We start from the raw sequence: 14,321 nt of genomic DNA on the forward strand, positions 1-14,321 counted from the left end.
TTTTAACTGATGATATGAAGCGACATATAAGTACACAGAGACATTTGGGGTTGATGCTAAATGATAAGACCAGCTCAATTTTTCGTCATAGGTCACGAGATGTAAACGGGGTTAGCGCTAAACCCAAACCTAACCCTACGCCTGGACCTAGCCCCAATGCTTACCCTAACCCTAACCTACAATCTCGCTAACAATCACGTGCCCTAATCTTATTTACATCTTAGCGACCTTGACAAAAATTGAGATGGCTTTAACTTTTAGATTTAGCCCTACATTTGGCGTCAAGGGTTGATTATAAAAACAGGACGGGAAAAGTGGGTTAAAGGGAGCTAAATTAAATCTACTAAAACAAGACGATGTAATAAAACAAAGATAAAGTCAACAATACTGTAACAAATGTTTTTCAATTCATTTAAGACACTTCCTGTCATATTTGCGATTTTATTCTTTAAACGGGTTCAGTTGGCCCTTTCTCTTAGATTGTGATCACTGTCAGTAGACCCTCGTATTTTCAAGGACACCGCGCTAAATACTTGTAAATGATTCTACAATTTGCGCTATTACCATATAAGGATATATGTACTTTTATGAAGGTCTGTTCTATTCCAACTAGGATAATGAAATCGGACATACGCTATACAGTGCATCATGAGGGAAATTTTGACCGGACAGCGGCATTACGGCGTAATGTTATATTGAATCCCACTGCTAACGGTTCGTTTACATGCACATCAATGTGTACACGGGACCTCGGTTTTTCGTCCTATCCGAACGATTATACGTTGTCCCTTGCCGGGCCAACACCGGGATCGACCACGGGACCTCCAATTCAGCGAGCAAACGTCTTACCCACTGAACCACAGCGGCTCCCCGTTACAAAAATGATACATTCAGATATAAAAATATGTAAATAAGTTCAGGGAGTCGGACAGGTGAACTAATTATTCCCGAGGGAATACATATTTAAAATAGACTTATCATATAAATAGGAAATAGGAGAGACATCACAAACAACAGTAATCTATGTCAATTATTCGCTTTGGGCCGAATTATACGCCTATTTTATAATTAGTGTAAAATAATATTATCGTCTTTAGCTCTAATCTATTAAAATAATTCGTTCTGGGTCTTATAATAAGTGTATAATTTGTTTAATAGGCTGTAATTAGTGTTAATACTAATATGTTACAACTATTTATGTTAGAGGTCGTAAGCTTGAAATCATATTACCACATTACGCGTACTGTCGGTGTGGCGGCTTGACTAGGAATCCGGTTATATATATATATATATATATATATATATATGGTGGCTTCCCTTTGTCAGTGAGTGATACAGAACGGTTGGGCGGTAGAAACACCGTCTAATCCTTCTAATGGACTGAGATCCAGTGTATACGTTATGCAAACGAGGATCCCTTGACAGTTGAAATACTATGTAGAGTAAGCAGAAGCGTCGCTGTCCAGGCAAAATTCTCTTCATATTAATAGCACACTGATTGAGGTATCCCAAAGTAAGACGTCAAACCCTATCCTTAAAAATCTAACATCGAACATGTTTTATATCAACCAATGATTGCTTTTCTTTTCTTTATCCATGAATTACTTTGCTAGAGAGCTTTTCATTAACCCGAGAAATCCCCCCACCCCTCACTATACTTTATATTAAGAATTGTAGTTAAGAATTGATTCTCAGAATAAAAACCCCCAAAAAACAAACAAACTAATATGTAAATAAATGTGTGTAGGTGTGTATGACTTAAAATAGTATAATAATTGGGCGTATTAAAGTCGTTCAAAAAAATCGTATCGGTCTAAGCAAGTATGTCCACTAAAATCCATCAATTATGCAATCACAAAAAGGTGCAAATAGACCGCCATGATATTAATTAGAAATTAGGACCATTCATATCCTGAGTGTACCCCTCCCTCCCATAATTATACCTAGTAACAAATATATTGTTCTCGTCCTTTCTTCTGTAAATTACAGCCAATGGCTGCCATTGTTGAGGTGTGACAAATTCTATTAACTGTCATTGTTCAATACTCAGAAGATGCCAAAAATAACGGCGATGTCCGGGTACTCGAGTAAATGATCTCTTCCTACCTAAAACGCATGGGTGATTTTCATTTAACGAAATCATGCTTGTTATCAGCAGTGACAAACACACGTCGACCCCTTTTCATTCATACAATTCAACGAATGACAGCACGCATCAAAATACTCCTCTCTTTTTTCATTGGTCGAGTATCCTGACGTCATTAATTGGCCACGAGAACGTGGTATTTATAAACTTCTACAATATTTACGGTATTCTATCCTGGCAGATTCTTCTATATAAATTTCAAACAAGTGCTGGAATAAACAAACCAGAGGAAGGGAATTTGTTGTTAACTTCCGAAACATTTTGACCAAGACTTACGGAAATTTTACGACTTTCCTTTTTCGGGAGTTAATATTACAATCAGCATATATTTGCTAATCTTTTTAATTATCCTTTATTCTGATGGATAAATCAATTGAAATGGACAAAGCAAAGAGAATCGGCGAATTTGAAGACGAGGTAGATAATCATGGTAAGTCGTCTGCTTTTTAATTTAAAATAAATCTTTTTTCCTTTTAGGTCTTATACTGTAATGGCTCATGGTTAGAGGGGTTTTACAGGTTAAGCCTATTCCCCAATCCAATTCAGATATCCTGAATAAACATATTGCTCAGATATCCTGAATAAAAATATTGCTTGTTTTTTAAAAAAAAAACTAAAAAAAAAAAAAAAAAACACAAAAAAACAATGACTTGTTCCCCAATCTCATACTACATTCAGATATCCTGAATACAAATATTGCTTGAAAAAAAAAATGACCCGTGGATTATAGGCGCCACACGTCGGCTTGTTCACATACATATTTCATAAGTCAGCAATGTGTACTATTGTAGTTAATATAACTTATAAGTACACTCATAAATGTGTTTGTTTAAGGCGGAGGAGGTGCGAAATCAATAAAACCAATGTAAAACTTCAATTGACCATAACTAAAATAAGAATTGATCGAGTTGAATAAATTTTGTAATAAAACGTTGGGTTTTTGAAATACAAGTACCTTTAAAATGGTATGACCCTAAACTCCATATTGGAGGTTTTTCCCTCCATGTTGGGTCTTTAAGACAGTTATATTTATTATTGATTTACATTTCCCTCAGCACCAAGATGGCTCTGTTAACAAGGAGCTTATTTATTTTGTTTACATGGGATTTGCTTCTTATTTTGTGAAATTAAATAGGGTTTAACGTCCTACTTTTCTGCACCGACTTTTCTAATGAAGACGGGGGCATGCGCTATGCAGTGTGTTATGAGGGACAATTTACCCGGACAGCGGTGTACAGCCTACTTTTATATCTAATTTCAACTGTCAAGGGCTCTTTTACGTACACGCCAATGTGTACACGGGGCCTCGGTTTTTATGTCCCATTCGAACTTCTAGACAACTGTCCTTGTCAGCCCCCCCCCCCCATCGTCCTGCAGCACTGACAAGAGGGGAAACCACGCCGAAAAGTCCCGAGGAAATTGGGTGATAATGGTGATAAAATCTGTAAATGTCATTTAGAAGCCTTCTGTCTCCCGTGGTTATATTACATACTTATCAAAACAGTTCTTTTCAAAAGAATGTCACCATATTGTTATAAACTTGTTAAGGCATTCCAAACTTGTAGTTTCAACGATTCGTATTTCGTCATGTTTTCTCTTAAATTCAGATTCTACATTCTAAAAGAATGCCGCCATATTACTTTAAGACATGATCTCTCATTCTTTTAACACTCTGAAAATTCGACTCTAATAATGTCAGCAGCATGTTTTGTTTTAATAATTCATTCATGATATTGTACCACTCACAGAAGCGTGTTACTCTAGGAAAATGAAGCCGCGTTGGCTCAGTGAGTAAGATGATGGCTCGCTAGCCTGGAGGTTCCGTGTTCCATCTCTGTATTGGCCGAGAAAGATCATTGGAATTTTCCGGCGTGGATCCCCTTGTCAGTGGTGCAGGACGAAGGACCTGGCAAGGGACAAGGAACAGTCGCTCGGATGGGATGTAAAATCGATGTTCCGTGCATGTAAAAGAACCCTTGACCCTTGAAATTCGAGATAAGAGTAGGCCGTAGTGCAGATGTCCGCGTAAATTTCCCTCATAGCACACTGTATGGCGCATGCTTATCTCCGTTAGCCCAGTCGGTGCAGAACAGTAGGGCGTTAAACCACATTTTATTTCATTTCACTCTATGAAAAACTATAGTGCTATCTAAACATCAGTGGTTGGTGGGGTTAAAAGGTTATGATCAATGCATATTTATACAAATTTGATAGAAAACAATAACCATCATTTTAGGGCCACAAGTACATGTGGTCGCGCTATACGTTTTTAGTAAACATCGTATTAATAATTCATTGACTGGCGGGATAGGCGTTTAAATGTGTTCACTCAGACCTTTATTATGACAAATAGGAACGGCCCCGATTGACCGTAACGTCATAACACCGTTTACGTTAAATATCTGTTAAATGAATTGGTCATGGGGATATTTTATTAAGATTTATCATACACACGTCCGTGATGAAAAGAACACAGGTGACTCAAGTTTCAAACCTTTTAACGACTTTTACTAACAAAAAGCATTCAATATTTACTAAACTTTAATACTGAAAAGGCGACAAGACAATAAAAATGAAATGAAATCTGGTTATACGTCTTACTATTTTGCTCCGATTGGGTTAATGGAGACGGGCATACGCCATACAGTGTGGCAATGAGGGAAAATACTCCCGCGCGAGATGATCTTGCTCCCATATAAAACCTGACAACATTTCAAATACGAAATCAAATTAAATGAAGTGGGTTTAACGTCCTATTGTTCTGCTCCGACTGGGCTAATCAAGACGGGCAATGTCGGGCATACGCCATGCAGTGTGCTATGAGGGAAACTTTGCCCGGACAGCGGCTCCACGGTCTACTCTTATATCGAATTCCAACCGCCAATGTGTACGCGGGACCTTGTTTTTTTTTTGTCCCACCCGAAAGACTATACGTTATCCCTGTGCGTGAATGATTGAAATAGATGACATATTAGTCAGGAAATGGCATAGTTTGTGTTAAAGGACGTAAAGCTCCATTCTTTGGAACCTTCAAATAGACGAAAATGGGTCCAAAAGCACATATTAATGTAATATGTATGTATATAGCCTAAAGTGATTTACATTCAATTTAAAAAATAATAATAATAATTTCTAATCAATTATGTTCGGTGAAATACGTGAACAATCCAAATTGAATGACGATTATTTACGCCTGTTTAGTTCATTTTACACTGAAAAAAAACTTGTGTTGAAAGAACACAAACTTGTGTTAAATTCAACACAAGTTAGGTGTCTCTATTTAACAACACAAACTTGTGTTAAAACAACACAAAACTTGTGTTAAATGTTGAAACAACACAAAACTTGTGTTAAAATGTATCAAACAACACAAAACTTGTGTGAAATCTACACAATACTTGTGTTGAAACTTGTGTTGAAATTTCTGAAACTTGTGTTGAAATTTCTGAAACTTGTGTTAAAATTTCTGAAACTTGTGTTGAAATTTCTGAAACTTGTGTTGAAATTTCTGAAACTTGTGTGGTTTCATACAAACTTGTGTATAACCATCATCAAAAACTTGTGTTGTTATTTCCCCCAATTTATATCCAGCATAGCAACCTTTCTATGCAGGACCCCTCTCTTTGCTCTGTTAGACCTGTAAAGTTTGATAAAAGAAGGAAACAAAAAAAAATTTTGTAAGATTATTATTTATTCATAAAATCATAGGAAAAAGTAAATTAATACATCAAAACTAAATAGATATTTGAAATGTTAACAGAAAAACAGAGACTTCAATTCTAATACAAATTATATTGTGTTATATATAATGACCCCTCCCCCCCCCCCACTTTACCCATCACAAAATATAAAATAGCTATTTAAATTGTTTTTTGCCCCACACACTTTACCCATCACAAAATATAAAATAGCTATTTAAATTGTTCTTTACCCCAAAACAAGAACTGAGAATATAAAGATATGTACACAGTATCCCTACCCCATACCCCAAAATATATAATTCAAATATATCTAAATTTAATAACATCCAAACTAAGCACTAATAAGATTAATTATGCACTAAATTGAAACAATTTCAAAAACTGAAAAATGCTACAAAATCACACTACAAGTGATTTGTGAGGCATCTAGAAATAACTAGCATACACAGAAAACTAACAAAAGAAAATTGCTCTATTTTGCAGGAGTAATAAAATGATGTAGAGCCTTTTCCTCATTAAAAAAAACCCAAACAAAATGAATATTTTATAAATAAAAGAAGCAAAGCATCAAGATTACAGGATTGAAATAAAAAAATATCATATGTACAAAAGATTTATATACAATCACAAGTCATAAGCCACAGTGGTTCAGTGAGCATAAGGCGTTGGCCGAGAAATTTCAACTGGATTTTCCGGCATAGTTCCCACTTTTCAGTGTTGGATATGGCAAGGGATAATTGGGTACAAGCCCAGAATCAAAAGAGAGAGAGACAGAGAGAAATGTGGTTTAACGCCTACTCGACACAAACTAGGTCATTTTGGGACTAACATATGGTTTAAATTTTATTTCAATAATTCGCTAGCGCGTAGGGGGCTTTAGCAGTGGGAGGAAACCGGAGGTCCCGGAGAAAACCCACAAGATTGGACAGGCGACCCTACTCCTTGTCTACAACCGGGGATTCGAAACCATGCCAGTTGACTCAATGACAGGAGGCCGTATGATACAGCATGCACGTGCTAACCATTCGGCCATCCACCCCCACCCCCCAGAATCGAAACCAACCCAACTGCGTACACTTTATAGAACCCTTGAAAATTTAATTATTTGAATCAATGACAGAACTTCTGATCAAATGTGTGCGTGTTAACCATTCGGCCCCCCTGGGTACCCTTTAAAGAACCCTTGACAGTTGAAATATTTGATATAAGGGTAGGGTAGAATCACTCTAAGAACACAGAAAAGCAGGATATTAAAACGTATTTCATTTCATAAGCAAGGGAAAGTCACCTTAATGTAGGTCAAGGTTTTTTGTAATTCTCGGTGTATTTGATCTACATTTGGTTTCTAGTAATGCCTATTAAATACTTTATGATTTCTGACCAAATTCTAAGTGATTTATATGTCAGTTTACTTGCTATATTACACATACATATTTGAAGAGAATTAAAATCTAATTGTGTTTTGGAAGAAAATTTAACATTAATAACAAAAAATAAATATTTAAAAATTGGGTCAAATGCATTCTTTCCCAGAAGTATAAAATAAATTGATGCTTGGGTTCTCTTGTTGTTATCATACATCAAATACTCTTTCAAGGGTGTTCCAGCCTAAAAAATAAAAAGTAGGCAATAAGAATACAATGTTTAAATAAACAATTTATTTTGCCACATCGAGACTGAGTCTCTATTTGGTTTCAACTTTGCGTATCGCTTATTGTGTCTTGTCCACTTAAAGACCCAGGCAGATTATTATGCTCAAATCAAATGGGTTAAAAGTCAGAAAAATGAAATGAAATGGGGTTTAACGTCCTACTGTTCTGCTCCTATACTGGGCTAATAATGACGGGCATATGCTACACAGTGTGCTATGAGGGAATTTTTGCCCGGGCAGCGGCACTATCATCTATTCTTATATCGAATTCCAACTGCCAGGGGATCTTTTACGTGCATTCCAATATTCGTCTCATCGGAAGGACTAGACAGCTGTCCTTGTCAGGCCAAGTCAGAAAAAAGTCTTGAGATTTGGAACTGAAGTCTCATAATAGGTCAACTATTCACCCGGTTCATACATGTATTGTCTGCAAATCCAGATTCCCTACTACATCATTGGCAGCACCTATTTACTTGGCAATGTCTAATTATTTTTGGACCCATTCTTATTTTATTTCCATTGACAACAAATTGGATATTACCCTTTAAAATCTATTGAAATCTATTTGAAAAGTAAAATATTGTCCATCATTATTTTACTGCTATTTACTGTAAAAATACACATAGGCCCTATCATAACTTGAAGGAAATCAATGGATGTGATTGGCAAAAATCAAGAATGCCAAGTACTTGAAATAGCTGAGTCCTAGGCATTGCCCCAAGAAGAATAACTAGATTACCAAGCAAGTGTATAAAACTACTTCCTGATTAAAAATACAAATATGTATGGTACTTACATTTTGCCTGATTATCAAGCTCTGTGAGAAAAGTTTCCACAATATGAATAGCCATTTCCAACTGTTTTTATCTTTCTGATGTAGTTAACTGGAAAAAAACATACTATGTATTAGATGACTTAAATTGACTCAACAGTTAAAAGATGAAAGTTTTAATTTACAGTCTATATTTTACACAAATTTCTGGAGAGAATTAAAATATAATTGTGTTTGAGAGGGATATTTAACATTAAAAACAAAAATAAAATGCAACCGATAACTTATTAGCTTTTACAATCACTATATTCTTTTTCAAAATTATAAGGAGATCACATGGCTAAGAGGGTACGACGCTGGCTCACTAGCCTGGAGGTCGGGTGTTCGATCCCTGAATTGGCTGAGAAAGTTCTTCCAGATTTTCTGACGTGTCTTCCCCTTGTCAGTGATACAGGACGGAGGACCTGACAAGGACAGCTGTCTAGTTGTTTGGATGGGAAAAAAAAAACGAGGTCATGTGTACACATTGGCGTGCATGTAAAAGATCCCTTGGCAGTTGGAATTCGATATAAGAGTAGGCTGTAGCGCCACTGCCCGGGCAAAATTTCCCTCATAGCACACTGTATGGTGTATGCCCGTATTCATTAGCCCAGTTTATGAGCAAAACAGTAGGATGTTAAACCCCATTTCATTTCATTTTCAAAATTATAAAATAATTTGATGGCTTAATATTCAAGTATTATGACCAGGTAGAATTAGAGCATAGTTAATTTGAGGCCAGAGCCATTATAGATTAGCCAGAATCCTAATAAAAATAAACTCTGTAATTATATTAGAGAGACATTGTTTCATAAATTATTATCTATTGTAAAGTTATTCCAGTAAGGTATTAAGGATTATATTGTAACTAAAAACAAAGCTAAGGTATAAAAGTCCTAAAAATTGTATATATTAGAAAAAGGCGAGTTAACCACAGGCAGGCAGCAGGACATACTGAAGGGCAGGTCTCTGATATAGTGACTAGTTATTTCTTAGATGCTGTTCCTTATTAAGTTACCTATCCTGTGGGTCAGTATTATATGTATATATTATCTTTGTTAGATATTGTTACAGAATATAAGATTATACTAAGAGAAGTGAGTTATTGAATTATTGTATGTTCAATCGTACACCTCCAACTAGATTGAACATACAACCCATCGTCGAAGGTTGGACTATAAGTAGGTCCATAAACCCTGGATGATAGTATGTGGTTGAGTTGGCAATAAATATACTTTCTACGGTTCACAATGTTTAAATAAATAACTTATTTTTCCACACGTTGAGTCTCTATTTTGTTTCAACTTTGCATAATACTTATTGTGTCTTTTCAAGTTACAGACCCAGGTAGATTATTATGCCTCAATGGGTCAGAAGCCAGAACAAAAGTCTTGAAAAAAAGACAATAATGAAAAAATAATCATTTAATTTACCAATTATCTCCACTAAGGCAGTGGTGAATACAGTATTGCAAACAGTATTACAATATGATATTAATTATATTTTACAAATTCATGCATTTGAACGCTTTATAATAATGATTATGAAAGGGTGTAACATTGCATCCATCTTATAGTTTTGAAGTCATATATCAAAACTGTATATCAACCAAACAAGCCTGCTGAGTCTCATGTTGATCGTATTTGAAATGGCATAGCGCTAGACTATGCCCCAAAAAGAAGAACTAGATTACCAAGTGTATAGAGAGAGAGAGAAATGGGGTTCAACGTCCACTCGACACAAACTAGGTCATTTCGGGGCTAACATATGGTTTAATTTTATTTCATTAATTCGCTTGCGCGTAGAGGTCTTTAGCAGTGGGAGGAAACCGGAGGACCCGGAGAAAACCCACGAGGTTGAACAGGCAACCCTACTCCTTGTCACGTACAACCGAGGATGACAGGCCGTATGATACAGCACGCACATGCTAACCATTCGGCCATCCAAACCCCCCCCCACCAAGTGTATAGAACCAGTTCCTGATTCAAAAAGCAAATATGCATGGTACTTACATAGCCTTTGTCTGATAAGCAACCTCTGTAAGAAAACACTTCCACAATATCAATAGCCCTTTCCAGCTGTCTTGATCTTCCGAGGTGGCTAACTGAAAAAAAATATGCAATGTATTACATTAGTTGGCTTAAATTGACTAGACAGTTTTGATTAAGTCAAAAAATGTTAATTTAACTACATTTGTTTTGTTTCATGTGTTTGTTTGCTTTGCCACAGATGAGACAGTCATATCTAACTAAGATTCTGTCTGTGCTCATACATGTACGTGTACAGTTTTACTATACTAAACTGAATTTTAGATTTCAAAATAGCATAACAGCAATCTTTTCTATAAGAATTGAATAGTTACCCACCAAGAAAAAGCTGCTCTATCATCATTTTTTCCAGCCATTTCTTCTTCCATTTTTTTACTTTTATAATTTCTTTTGTTACATGATCTTTTCCTGGGTGATTTGCATATACATCCAATATTGAAACTGAAAAAATAAATACATGATATGTAATTTACCATTAAAGCTACCATACCATAAATACAAACTGTGTGATTTGAAATTGAAACTAATGTATCTATATGTATCAAAAATTTTAATCCCAAGGAACTACCTAAGCCGTAAAAATCTATTTTTATAATCCTTGTTTGTCACATGGTTTCAATGTTGCAGTAATTAGAAGACAGCCATGGTGACTGAGTGAGTTAGGTGCTGGAATACTAGCATGGAGGCCACAGGTTACCTCTTGGGGTTGACCGAGAAAGCTCATCTTGATTTTTCAGAGTGGTTTCCCCTGAGATTCAATGTACACATTGGCGTACACATAAAAGTTCTCTTGGCAGTTTGAATTCGCTATGAGAGTAGGCCATAGTGTCGCTGCCCGGACAAACATTTTCTCTTAGCACACTGCATTAGACCAGTAGGAGCTGAACAGTAGGACGTTGTCTTTAAACCCCATTTCATTTCAGGTAATCTAGTATTTTTCTAGTAAGATTGAAGTCTCTCTACTTTCTTTATATGTAAATATCATATTTGAAATAAGCCATACTTTTATTCAATATGGGGTGGGGCTGGGGGGAATGGTCTAGTAGTTAATGCATTCACATGAAATCACAGGGTCTGTCATTGTGCTAAGTGGCATGGTTTCGATTTCAAGGAGTAGAGTCGCCTGTCCAATCTCTTGAGTTTTTCTCTGGGCCATTCGGTTTCCTCCGTTTGCTAAATACCCATACCAGCAAACGAATTATTCATATCAAATTTAACCTTACCTGACCTAGCGTCTGTAGGCTAAGTAGAATGGAACAGTGTGCAGGGAAAGGGTGGAAACGGAAGAAAGCTAATCGTCGTCGTAGTTGATTACCGGTATGCATATAGGCATAGCTTGGACTACTTGATTCTTCAAATACAAGTACACGTAAGGCCTTGTTTATGTCATTTTTCTCTCTCTGTTGCATGTAAGTGTCATATAAATACTTTACTTGGGATTGTATGTTCACATACACTAATCATTGTAGGACATTGGTAAAAAAAAAAATAGAAAATATAAAAATTAAATGAAATTGTTACCAGTTTTTCTTCAAATTCCAATTCAATGCCAAAATGGAGTCCTTGAACGGTAAATTCTCAATACGGTAATTGCTGTAACTGTAAGGTGGAATGAGTCATATCATCACTGACTGGAAAAAATAATGAAACTATAGAGAAACTTCCACAGACTGATTCTAGTTCCATTATTTATTATTTATTAACTGTGACTGAATCAGGAAAATAGGGGCCTAATACATGTAATATTCCACAGAGTCAGAGGTTGAACGGAGGGTTTGGGGAAAATATCTGCTTATTTGATTTAAGGTTGTTTTTTTAAACATAAATTAGATTACAATTCAACTAACACAAAAGTGTAAAAAGATTTTTTCTAGTCTGTGCCCGCGTTTATGTCTACTTTTGGCAAAATCTTTATAATATAAAAAAATCATGAAACAAGAATCAAAATGGCCCCCAATCCAATCCAACCTCCCAAGATATAATTTCAAAACAGATTCTTACCTGCTGGTTCAAGTCGAGCCGTTTCTGGTTTAATCATAATGTGATTCTGTAATTTACGTATTTGAATAACATCGTAGCGCCGAACAACTAATGTTAATTAAGCACGATTTCAGAAAAATTGAACAGATTTGATAATAACATGCCGAAATTTTTTCCCTGTCCCCGCCCGCCATTTTAAACATGAACTTCCGGGTTAAATTGTTCGAGGTTTTTTTAAGGAAACGAAATACTAATATTATACACAAAAACAATATCGATGCTAAATTACATACATAGAGGATATTTGTCGTTTTAGAGTGAATAACATATTTTATTTCATCGAGAAGCAAGAAAACTTATATTTTCACGAATGCGTAATGTTCTATTTATTTTATGATTTTACAATCATTTTAGGTAAAAACAACTAGCCAGTGGAATAACACTTTTATTTCACTGATAAAACGCGGTATTCCACTACTGATCATAAAATAAATGGTATTATTTTTTTTTATATAAATATTCACAAACCTGCGGTCTTTTATTCTCTGTGACCATTAGCTTACATTTGTCAAACATATCACTTCTCAAAAATCATTTCAGCACGCTGTTAAATGGTAAATGAATTGTGTGAAATCAATTCATTTAATGTCCGCTTCCACCGAGATGATATCGCAGACAAAATGTAGCCTATAGTACGTTGATTTTATCAACCAATCACATTAAATAATAGTTTTACTTATTTTCTTGTCAATGCATTTGGAGTCAATTGTTAAAATCACACCGGGCATGAGCGCACAATAGGCCTTTGATCTACCAGTTTATTGGGCCCATAAAAAATCAACAACTTTATTTTAACTACAGACATCTTAACACCAATTAGCATTCAAGTCTGTCTGGCCATCATGTCTGAGTAAAAAATACTTTTCTTATACTTGTGGACGCCCGGATTAAGACTTTGTATGGAGTTCAAATTTTAAAAAAATATATTTGTTGACGGTACACATTACTTGTGTTAATTATATGAAAAACCCCACAAGATTTGTGTTAATGCATTAAAAAGAACACAAGTTTGTGTTAATGCAATGCAAAACAACACAAGTTTTGTGTAGAATAATTTTCACACAAGTACTTGTGTTGAGATCCAACACAAGTTTTTTTTCAGTGTACACTTTTTTTTATATCATTATCTTGTCGTTTGTAAATCTGGCATTACTAATTACTTCCACATTGTCTTCTGTGATATGTTTTTCTATATTAATTACAAATGACAGCCGAAACCATGGAGTACACGACCCGTGTACTGATTATAAAATGTTCACATTGTCCTAAATATAGGATATTTCAAATATTATGGAAAATATTTGTTTAGAAGTTTATCTCCTTTAAGTGGATGTTAAACCCTGTAAAATATAACATCTATACAGTTGATGTTGACTATCTCTCGTATACTATTCGTGACAAATTGATTAAATATGCGATAACATTGTAACCCCCACCCATTCTCTCTCTCTGACAAATAATATTAACCATATCACATCATCAATGAAAATAACAGATGAAAGAATATTTACTCATCGTTAGAATGACACATGTATATCAATAAAATCGTGTGTCTAAATATTTGGATTTTAGGGAGTTTTTTCATATTTCTTTACACTTACACACGTGTTATATATTAAGTAACCGCGCCTGTTGTGATAAATATGAATGTCATTTTAAGCGAATAATCATTATTTCTATTATATTACATAAAATAGGATTGACTTTAATTTAATTTACATCCGTCTGATGCCTAACGACGACGTATCTCCTACATAATAAGGGGACAATTGAAATAGTCTTGACTACATTCACAATCTTAGTACATGCCAGGGGCATTGGGTGGCCGAATGGTTTAACGCGTGTGCGTTAGATTATAAGGTCTGTCATAGAGTTATTAAATGGCTGAATCGCTCTAATCTACTTAAAATCGGACGCATCCGAT

General features: G+C 35.3%; 1 protein-coding gene and 1 long non-coding RNA gene across 4 annotated transcripts in view; one reads left to right on the plus strand and one right to left on the minus strand.

The window, feature by feature from the left end:
- The first annotated feature begins 2,349 nt into the window (after positions 1-2,349).
- Positions 2,350-14,321, plus strand: part of LOC126830893 (uncharacterized) — a 50,632-nt gene continuing 38,660 nt past the window's right edge. The window contains exon 1 of the mRNA XM_050561376.2: positions 2,350-2,576. Within this exon, the coding sequence (XP_050417333.1) occupies positions 2,507-2,576 (70 nt within the window). The 5' untranslated portion in view covers positions 2,350-2,506. The remainder of the gene's footprint in view (positions 2,577-14,321) is intronic.
- On the minus strand, positions 7,277-12,909 carry LOC126830896 (uncharacterized). 3 transcript variants are annotated; one of them, XR_007684022.2, is made up of 7 exons: positions 12,866-12,909; positions 12,359-12,404; positions 11,879-11,988; positions 10,676-10,798; positions 10,322-10,413; positions 8,295-8,382; positions 7,277-7,455 (listed from the first exon to the last, which is right to left on the minus strand). It is a non-coding gene; the product is annotated as an uncharacterized LOC126830896 (long non-coding RNA). The 3 variants fall into 3 exon arrangements; XR_007684023.2 differs by lacking the exons at positions 12,359-12,404; positions 12,866-12,909 and adding an exon at positions 12,205-12,246 and having other exon boundaries at positions 7,278-7,455; XR_007684021.2 differs by lacking the exons at positions 12,359-12,404; positions 12,866-12,909 and having other exon boundaries at positions 7,279-7,455; positions 11,879-12,087.

Source organism: Patella vulgata, chromosome 8, assembly GCF_932274485.2.
Source record: "Patella vulgata chromosome 8, xgPatVulg1.2, whole genome shotgun sequence".
In the NCBI taxonomy this organism is placed as follows: Eukaryota; Metazoa; Mollusca; class Gastropoda; family Patellidae; genus Patella; species Patella vulgata.